Here is a 10,491-nt window from a genome sequence, read left to right as displayed (position 1 = left end):
TTGGACTATTAATTGCGAAATCTCTTTTAGTCATTTACATGTACATGTATATATCCCTATAAAATAAAGAAGTACGTACAAGAAAAGATGTTTTGTATAAACTTATTATTAATTAAATTGATATTATTTACAGCAACATTTTGATTCAATATATTTTGGAAAAATCCTGATATCTAAAATCTTCGAATTTCGATGACACCCGAATCTCGCTAACGAGGACATACGCACCACTTATCATACTTGCATGTATAAAATATATATCTGAAGAAATATTGAAAAATATTTTGCGATTGTAATTTTTGCGGATTAGTCCTATCCGCAAAATTCCGCAAAAATTGGACAACCGCAGAAAATACCCGTTATACGGTATATATAGGAAAAATCTTTTAAAATCTTCTTCTCAAGAACCACTGGACCAGAAAAGCTGAAACCTATGTGGAAGCATCCTGGGGTAGTGTAGATTCTAAATTGTTCAAATCATGACCCCCGGGGGTAGGGCGGGGCCACAATAGGAAATACAAGTTTTACATTGAAATATATAGGAAATATCTTTAAAAATCTTCTTCTCAAGAACCACTGGGCCAGAAAAGCTGAAACCTATGTGGAAGCATCCTGGGGTAGTGTAGATTCTAAATTGTTCAAATCATGACCCCCGGGGGTAGGGCGGGGCCACAATAGGAAATACAAGTTTTACATTGAAATATATAGGAAAAATCTTTAAAAATCTTCTTCTCAAGAACCACTGGGCCAGAAAAGCTGAAACTTATGTGGAAGCATCCTGGGGTAGTGTAGATTCTAAATTGTTCAAATCATGACCCAGGGGATAGGGCGGGGCCACAATAGGGGGAATCCCAAGTTTTACATTGAAATATATAGGAAAAATCTTTAAAAATCTTCTCAAGAACCACTGGACCAGAAAAGCTGAAACTTATGTGGAAGCATCCTGGGGTAGTGTAGATTCTAAATTGTTCAAATCATGGCCCCTGGGGGGAGGGTGGGGCCACAATAGGTATTACAAGGGGGGAGTCTGGTAATGAACAGCATGGCCAAAGTTACTCAGGTGAGCGATGTGGCCCATGGGCCTCTTGTTTGTAAATGTTTTATACGACCTAGCTGAAATGACAGTATAGAATTTGTTTGTTTTTCATGACCCAGTATCAAAAAATGACAATAGCCTATGTTGCAGATTACATTATGGCTCAAAATGAAATATGACAAGTGAGACAATGAAGGACTTTTGTTTTAGGTGAAGTGTATCATGCTGCAGTTGTTTAAAGCCCTGAGATACCTGCATGAGAACTTTATAATACACAGAGACCTGAAAGTCTCTAACCTGCTGATGACAGATAATGGAAGTGTCAAAATAGGTATGCTACTGTAAAAGTGATAAAATTATATCACAATAAATGTCACTACCAATAATACCCTTCTCAAATGTGTTGTTATGTTTTGACGTGTACTTCACAAAGTCAATCTTTGCAAGGTCTAAAATGATATGATCATTTTTCAGCTGATTTCGGGTTGGCTAGAAAATATGGACTACCTCAGCAACCACTAACACCATTAGTAGTGACTTTGTGGTATTTATGAAGCTTTTTGTTTTGTTATATACTGTGCTAATTACTAAGTATATACAGTTATATAACTTTGGGTTTATACATGTGCCACCTTTTTCTATAAATTTTAACAGGTACAGAGCACCAGAACTATTGTTTGGATCCAAGTATCAAACAACGGCTATAGATATGTGGTAAGAAAGGAGAAGATAGGCTTACATTGTGTGTGTGTAATTGTGTAAAATAAGGTAGATAACTGGGGATTGTTTTATTGTAAGAGAAACCATAGTTTGGAGCATACAGCTTGCAGTGCACAAAAAAGATTTATATAAATGAAAGGTTTTATCTCTATAATTAGACTGGCACCTTAAAATTTGAATAATGATATGCCCCAAACCATGGATTATTTACTTTATGTTATATTTTCAGGATCCAAAAGGGATAATTTTTATCCACTAAATAAAAAAACCCAATAAATGTTTTTGTTTTAAATATTGATTTATGAGTAATTAGGGTATACAGTGTCATTTCTCTGGCTAAGAGTTATAAATATGGTAAACCCTGCTATTATAGAGTAAAACTGGACATTTTTTTTATGTTATTTAATACTAGTGTTCACAATTTTCATCATAAACAGGTCAGCTGGCTGTATATTTGGGGAGTTGCTGGCACACCGACCTCTCCTACCTGGGAGGTCCGAAATCCACCAAATTGAGCTCATCATAGAAATGTTTGGGACCCCAAATGACAATATATGGCCGGTAATATTATGAATTGGTGAAGGAGTGTTTGTTTAAATGGTGGTACATGTATTGCTTTGATCAGAACAACATTGTATATGTATAAATTAAATGAAATTCATTGTACATGTATTAAGAGAGTGAAACTTAAGTGTCTGTATTGCATCTATTTTATATTCCCAGTTCTCACTTGGCAATTCATATGTAATTCTTTGTAGGGATTTTCCAAGTTACCTGCAATGGAAACCCTCTCACTGAAGAAACAGCCGTAAGTCTCACAAAGTTTCCATATGCATGAATCTTACTTAAAGTATCAATTTATTATGACCTCAAAGGCATAATGTGTATATTCTATCTGTCCTTCTGTCTGCCCAAAAACTTCTTTATTTGGCTATTGAACCATAGAAGGTAAACTCCAAGTTTGGCACAAGTTCAACAATTAATGCCCTTTCAAATGTACTCAGTTTAAAAACCCTGTGTTTGTGATCTCTTTAATTACAGTCAAACCTGTCATAGCGATCAACTTTATCCACCGGTCACCTGTCCTATGCGGTCATTTTATTTCCTCCCAATGAATTTTCCTATATAATGTAACTCTGTTAAGCGGTCACCTGCGTAACGTGGTCAGCGGTCATCAAATTTAATGTTAAATCGCCGTTTTACCTCGTATATAGCAGCTATTTTGTCTGATCACGTGACCAGATCTAAAGTCAGGTGACTCTCAATTTTTGTCACTGATGTAAATAATTGGTCTTGTGTAGCGAGATCATGGAAAAAATAATTGGCCTTATTAAAACCGTTTAAAATATGGGATATTTTATTTGTTTTTTAACAAAACTAGACAAGGGTGCTAGTGACCGAAAAGGTTATGAGGAAAACAGACTAACGAGAATCTTACTGTTATTGAATTGGAATCTGGTTAAAAAAATCTGAATGATATTAAAAAACAAGGCATCCTTATTTATATATTAATGGATACAATAATTAGTTTTGTCCTAATTATTAGTTCACGTTTGGCATGCCCAACTCCGATAAGTGTAATTGTGTAAACGCATGGCAGGCCAGGTATTATTCATAGAAACCCTAATTAACTGTTTTGTATACTCATTATGTCCTGATTATCTCATGATTTTCAAATAGGTAAGACAACCATTAGGATTAGTCACGCTTCACTGCTCACAACACCTGTGAATTTGATATCAATTTGTATTATGAACTGCTTTGATAAACTGAGAATATTATGACTTGTCTGTTTATTACGCTACTATTTATGTATTATTAAAGATACGATTATCAGGATGAACTTAACTTGCCTCTAAAGGCAGTTTAGATAAAAAATACATTATTTTTTATTCATGGCACAACATGATAATGTTATCTTATAATAAAAGAAAGTTTTGTTGTTGTTGGAGGGAGGGTGATGCAATGCCCTATTATACTCAATATATTTTTTGTTTGACTCATCAAATTTAGCTTGAACTTAATCTTATCTTGAGACTATTTAAATTTTAAAAAATCTAACTGAGACCATGGATGTCCAAAACACATCTTTCTTTAATATTCTATGATGTAGTATTTTAAAACACAGAACTTACATAAATTGGAAAAGAATTTTTCTTTAAAAAAGATGAACCTCTTTTCAAAGGTCACCTCTCTATAAAGGTCACTTTTGATGGTTCCCGTAGGTGACTGCTTAATACAGGTTTGACTGTAGCTACCCTATCAGGATATCACAACATATATAGATGTAAGGTTGGAACTGATTTAGTTAGTGTAGCGGTTAAGGTGCTCACTTCACAATCAGAGGTCCCTGTTTGATTTTCCATTCTGATACCACATCAAGCTTAAGATGTTTATCATATATTGTGTATTGAATTTGATATTAATTAAAAGCAATCTCTCTCTTTCCACCAAAATCTCATAAAATCACACAAATAGTATATCCAGGATATTTTGTTCACCTTAAATCTTTGCCATACATATATTTGGAGGTGTGTTTATAGACACATCATGTTTGCTTTTAAAGAAGGTATAAAGACATTATAACAAAAGTAAGAAAATGAGTTGAGGACTAAATTTTGCTGTTCTAATTACAGGTACTTCTTATAATTACTGTATCATCACTGATTTCAGGTACAACAACATAAAGCACACATTTCCATGGTTGACAGATTCTGGAGTTCGGCTCCTCAATTTCCTTTTCATGTATGATCCTTCAAAAAGGTATGCTGAGTTACGATATCATTTAAATCTCCTTTTCCAAACTTTGATGTTTTTATGTGCCACTGCATGAAAGACTGGGCCTAGTGGTTTTTTGATGGTCTCTTTGTCCACACTTGACCATAACTGAGTACTATTGTACATATATACTAGAAATAGACTTCATATTTAATAGTTGGAGAAAGCCAAGAAATATAAATACTTAGAAGTTCCACTTCCTCTACCACAGGAATTTGCAACTGTCTGGAATGCCCCATTTTATAACCACAGATCTTTCTGTTTCAAGTTATTTAAAATGTGTACTTATTGCTTTGTAGAGCAACTGCTGAAGACTGTTTAGACTTTTCCTACTTCAAAGAACAACCATTCCGTATGTCAACCTTGCTCTATATACTCATTGTGTTAACCAAAATTTTAGTTAGCACTGAATTGACTTAAAATGCACTTCACTAAGTCTTACATTCATATCTAAAATACTATAGTAATGGTACATTTTTTAAAAATATTTATGTATACAATGAACAGTAAACATGCATAAATTCAAGTGCCAGGGATGAACGATTCCGATTCATTATAAATGTAATTCTCTACAAGCCTGAATTCAGGTACGAGTGTGTTCACTATAACCATCTTTTACTATAAATAACACTGCATATAAAGTTAACATTAGTTGACCTGGTTTCTGTCAATACACATTGTAGATACTTATTTTACAGCATGTGATCCAGAACTGATGCCCTCATTCCCACAACACAGACTGAAGAGGAAAGCTCAGGCTGACAGGGAAAAGTAAGATAAACAAATCTGTCTGTAGGCCATCTTCATTGGTCAGTGGTTTGGGCATCTTCACTGGTCAGTGGTTTGGCCATCTTCACAGGTCAGTGGTTTGGCCATCTTCACAGGTCAGTGGTTTGGCCATCTTCACTGGTCAGTGGTTTGGCCATCTTCACTGGTTAGTGGTTTTTATCTGCTCCTGTCCTCTGTGAAAGGGGAGAGAAGCAGACCTAAACCCTAGCTAGTGAGGATGTTCTATTGGAAGCATGGGCTGGACAACTGTGCAGAACTTATTTTAAAAGTGATATGTTCAACATTAGTGGTCTTCTGTAAAATGTAGTTACATGTATTTATTTGAACCAATGGCAGAAACCATATGGATTGGGTTATTTTCTATGAAACATGTACCAGTATAATTTATTGTTAATGCTGATAAAAGAAGTGAATTTGTAGAGTTTGAGCTGGAAAGCAAAATATTTTTATTAACGTATTTTGTGTAAATTACCCCATTATTTAAATTTCAGCATTAAAAGTTACTCTACCAAATTTCAACATGGAGGATTTTTTTTTTATCACCACAAATATATATAACCAGTATGTCAGTAATAAAAATAAATTATTCCTCATCTTTATTAATATTTCATTTGTAACAGACCTGAAGGAAGCAATAAGCAGACAGAGTCTACAGATTCCCTTCCCTTGCCAGCAGTAAGTACATGTGTAACACCACATACATGTATTTGTCAGGAGTACTTTATAATTTCAGAGACAATGAGAAGAGATACTAATTTGTTTTTTAGTCAAAGAAGAGAAGATCAAAGGACTGAAAGTGAACCACCAATGTGATTTGACCTCAGAACTGGAGATCAAAGTAACAGCATCTAAAACATCAGGTGTGTGTTCACATCAGGATTGAGAAGTTTCTGGAGGGAGGATTTTTATGTCTGGGATGTGTAACCATGGTGTCAATTTGAAAACACATTCTGCTTCCTCAAAGTACTGAACACAAAGTTAAATCCTGTGCAGGTAGACACAAGGGCACAAATTGTGAACTTATGCAGAATACATTGGTTAGTTGTACTATAGAATTGTAATATGTTTGTAGCTGTAATTTCCACCCTTGCAATAAAATTAATGCTCATGTGAAAAATTTTTGACATGTAATATAAAATTTACATGATTTATTTATGAAGTTTGATGATGTAATAATCGTGTGAAAAGAAAACATTTGCTGTACATCTTAACTATTAATGACTCTGTACCAAAATCAGGCATGTTGAAGCCTTTCTTGTAATAATGCAATACATTTACTTTAAAATAAAGTCACATGTATAAGGACACATTTACATGCTTTAGTTCCTCCATGCAATGGAAATATTGTTTCAAGATTTGATGTTTAATACATGTGACTAAGTCATTAAATGCGAGTATATAAAATGATTTTCAAGAAGCATTTTTGTTATAGATCTACAGTAAAGCATGCTTATAGAGAACACTAGCTGCAATAATGTAGCCCTGTCCAATTTTTTTTTTTTTTTTTTTTTGAGAGGCCTTTCCTGAAAATAATTGGAGAGGGCTACATTATTGCAGCCAAGCAAACACACTTTTAATGAATTCATGCTTGCAGCAAAATGGTTTTCATTCCCCATGGTTTAAAAAGGTTTTGCAAACTTAATGGATATAATAAATTATGTCTATAATGAAGCAAAATTGTCCACTCCTGACCGTTCCCTATAAGCATGTTTCACTGATATACATGTAGTTTAATTCACAATAATTTATTTCATAAAAATGTCTTGTTAATAAAACTGTTTTAAGTAAATTGGGTGTATAAACACATAAGGCATGTAATTCTTTAAACATTGATGGGTATGGTTAGCTGAATAATTGAAGAGATTATATTTTATGAGCTCACAAGAGGAGTGAGATAATTTATTAATCTATTATTAACCTAGCACTGAAGTAATGGGAGTGAAACACACATATAAATATAAAGAGAGTTTGATATGATTAAATATTGCTGTGAACATGGCACAGGAGTCAAAGTATTTAAAATTTGTCATAACTATAAATAGCAACACATATCATAAAATAAAGTATGTAATCTCATGTGGTAAGAAGTCTATGTTCAGACATGACTGTCCTTTATCCCTTTGGGTGGAGCTCAGTGTTCAGACACGGTTGTCATGTATCTCCTGGGGTGGGGCTCTGGGTGGGGGTTTCTTAGGCTGACGGAATGATTTGAGATCTTTTTTCGTCAAATCTTCTGCTGGTTTTTCCTCCAGACCTACTGGTTTCCATTGTTCACCTTTAAATGCAGCCTAGAAGAGGACAAAATAAGTTATTGTACATGTATATGTATTTTTTTCAAAAGTATATGTGTGAGAGGAATTTGGAGTTGCAAATTGAATATGGAGTGACGTGACTATAAAAGAGCAAGTCCGAGAGGAAACATCCAGGAAAATGATTAGAAGCAGACTTACACTTTACATACAAAGATGTGGGAGTAGAGGGAAAATATTGCATGTATTTCAATAATAATGATATTTATGAAGAGAAGTATTCCAGAGTTATTGCCCTTTATAATTTTTTAAAAAATTCATCACTACATTGTTTTCAGTTGTGAATGAGATAAAACACTATGCTGACTAACACTTTCTTTCATTTAGGACACAAACTTTGTGATGTCATATTTGAGTAAAAGGGATGTTTGAAATAAAAATAAACTCTCCACAAAGATTTTTTAAAAATAATACACTGTACAACATTAGCTCCATGAACAGCATCATCTTGCTACCATCCTGTCAGATATTATCAGTTTCCTTTTTCACTTAAATTTCACAAATGCTCACAAAAAAGATACCGCTGTTGCTGTACTTTCAAAAAATTAAACTCGCGCTAGCAAGAACACCAATAGTTACACCCCAGTAAATCATCCAGTGTATAAACTTTACCTTAAATGTACTTGCAGAGCTGCCCATAATCATGAAATGAAAAATCTTAAGGAGGGGGTCCAGGGGCTGCCTCGGTGGTGATGACTTTTCTGATTTTCTGATTTTTTTCACGAAATTGTTTAAAATGATTTAGATTGGAAGTTAGCATAGAAATTGACAATAACAATACAAGCAAGGGAAAGGACTATGACTTTTTAAAAAGTTATTATAAAATTGAAAACTGAAGGTGAACAGCTATGAAAAAGCTGGTATTTTAAACTTTTGATGGAGAATAATAGAAATCAGAGGCAGAAATAGAGAAATTATAAGGCATATTTTAGACATTCAATCCATAAGCCTTACGCTAAAATGGTAAGGGTTGGCAGCTCTGTACTTACTTCTGATACATACAGTATCTACTCACCATCAGATAAATGATTTCATACATGTACTAATCATGTCCTGATTATGTGGCAAGTACTAACTACCAGATGAAGCAATTAATTCATCTAAATTGTACTTAAAACTGTTCATTTATCCCCCTCCCAGTTAAACTGTGTAATTTCCACCAAATGAACTGGTATTTGTACTTACTGCTAGATATATCATGCTGGTGACAAACAGACTAAGTCCACCCATTATCGTTGCGAGAATGAAACACAATGGAGCACATAATCTGAAATAGAATTTATTTGCAAAGAAAAAGCATTTTCTTCATTTGGCCAACACAATCCAATTTTGATAAGAAATGTTTCTATTTGCTGGAGAACTCACACTAGATGGAATAAGAATCTGACAAAATAGTTCCTGCCAAGTAACCCACTACAATTCACCAGTCTTGTGAAGGGTTTTTGGAATCTGCAGAATAGAAATTTTGAGTTTTCAATGATAAATTCATCTTGTGTAGGTATTGTCTATTTCATCATAAATAAAAGGTGACTTCTTACTTGCGTTCTACAGTGCGTCCTTTGACTCGTTTGCCCCGAGGATACTCCACCACAAACACCAGAATGGAAGCAATGCTAGATACGGTGTTAAGTAAAATAACCTGCAGATATGTTTGATTTGGGGGGTTTCATTGATGTCAGTCTAAATTTGATAGTCTTTATTTAATAAGAGGCGGGACACAATGCTCACTTGTGTAACATTTCTCCTCATGATGAAAGAGAACGAAAACTCTTATTGCTGCTCTAAAATTAACACATTTGTTTGCAATACATATTGAATTTATGTTAAATTGGGATGCTTTCATATTAGTTGACTAATTGTGGTACAACTGATCTTGGGAATTTTTTTTCATTCTTTGAGCATTTTTCTTTCCTATATACATATTGTATTCCTATAACATATAATTTTCTGACCACTGTTTTGGTCCTATCCTAGCAGGATTAGTCATTGGATCAAGATTTCTGAAAATTGGAATCTTAAGTTCTAAATGAGAAAATTTTTAAGCCAGTTTTGTCTTATCTTTCCTAAGAGTTCTTGAGAAGAGTAATTTCAATCAATTCCACCATATTTGTGCTATTTTTTTTTTTTTCAAATTTCTCCCTATGATATGGATTCTGACCCTTCACTGGCATCCCCTTTTACCCAATATTATCAAGTTTGCTTACAATTGGTCCCGTTGTTCTTTTTTGTAGAGTGAGCTAAAATAATCATATATTGCTCAAAAATACTGTTTATTAAGGATACACTGCATAGATTCCAATTTCCCAAGCCTGAAAGAATCCTGCTATACCAATAATTCCACCAAACAGGATGACTGGAAGTAAAATAAGGACATCATAATGAGGTACCTGGGCTTTCATATTTTAAATTTCGGACAGGAAATAATGCACATCAAATGTGAGGGGGAAATTTTTTCTATAAAATTAGGGATATAAGAATCATACGACATAAAAATCACCAGTACCTCAGTTAGGAGGTCGTATTTCTTTTCATTAAGATATGTTTGTATGCTTATCATGAAAAATTAATAAAAGTTATCATTATTATTTTTACCAGATGAACTGATTATGGCCTGTTCATTGGCCCACATCGCCCATTCTATCTGCCTCATCTTGGACTGTCGCTTCAAACAGTTGAGGGAAAGACGGAAGGCGGAAGCAAGAGATAACGCGATTTTAGTGACTCAAACAACGCGTACAGGATGTAGAAGCCGATGGCAACTGATTGCTTGAACAAATGCATTAATTTTTCATCTTTGTGTACAATACTCAGAGTAAATCTCGAGTAAAATGGGGTATAAACTTCGAAATACTTAAAAAC

At 34.0% G+C, this 10,491-nt stretch overlaps 2 protein-coding genes across 2 annotated transcripts in view; one reads left to right on the top strand and one right to left on the bottom strand.

Moving 5' to 3' along the window:
• The window catches only part of LOC133172090 (cyclin-dependent kinase 10-like), a 20,470-nt gene extending 13,358 nt beyond the window's left edge, over positions 1–7,112 (top strand). Inside the window, exons 6-15 of the mRNA XM_061306897.1 lie at positions 1,247–1,367; positions 1,511–1,580; positions 1,691–1,750; positions 2,194–2,317; positions 2,515–2,564; positions 4,430–4,519; positions 4,834–4,886; positions 5,233–5,305; positions 5,944–5,998; positions 6,091–7,112. Of these exons, the coding sequence (XP_061162881.1) occupies positions 1,247–1,367; positions 1,511–1,580; positions 1,691–1,750; positions 2,194–2,317; positions 2,515–2,564; positions 4,430–4,519; positions 4,834–4,886; positions 5,233–5,305; positions 5,944–5,998; positions 6,091–6,117 (723 nt within the window). The 3' untranslated portion in view covers positions 6,118–7,112. The remainder of the gene's footprint in view (positions 1–1,246; positions 1,368–1,510; positions 1,581–1,690; positions 1,751–2,193; positions 2,318–2,514; positions 2,565–4,429; positions 4,520–4,833; positions 4,887–5,232; positions 5,306–5,943; positions 5,999–6,090) is intronic.
• LOC133172094 (cytochrome b-245 light chain-like) lies at positions 6,457–10,485 on the bottom strand. The gene is made up of 6 exons (XM_061306902.1): positions 10,225–10,485; positions 9,916–9,985; positions 9,171–9,245; positions 8,998–9,081; positions 8,818–8,899; positions 6,457–7,611 (listed from the first exon to the last, which is right to left on the bottom strand). The coding sequence occupies exons 1-6, from the start codon at positions 10,280–10,282 to the stop codon at positions 7,462–7,464; spliced, it is 519 nt and encodes a 172-aa protein (XP_061162886.1). The 5' UTR covers positions 10,283–10,485; the 3' UTR covers positions 6,457–7,461.
• Between the last annotated feature and the right edge of the window lie 6 nt (positions 10,486–10,491).

Source organism: Saccostrea echinata, unplaced genomic scaffold, assembly GCF_033153115.1.
Source record: "Saccostrea echinata isolate AGI-Se365-2 ecotype Australia unplaced genomic scaffold, CSIRO_AGI_Sech_v1 ptg000054l, whole genome shotgun sequence".
Taxonomy (NCBI): domain Eukaryota; kingdom Metazoa; phylum Mollusca; class Bivalvia; order Ostreida; family Ostreidae; genus Saccostrea; species Saccostrea echinata.
The sequence above is the reverse complement of the archived record's forward strand: the minus strand, read 5'-3'. Positions and strand labels throughout refer to the sequence as shown.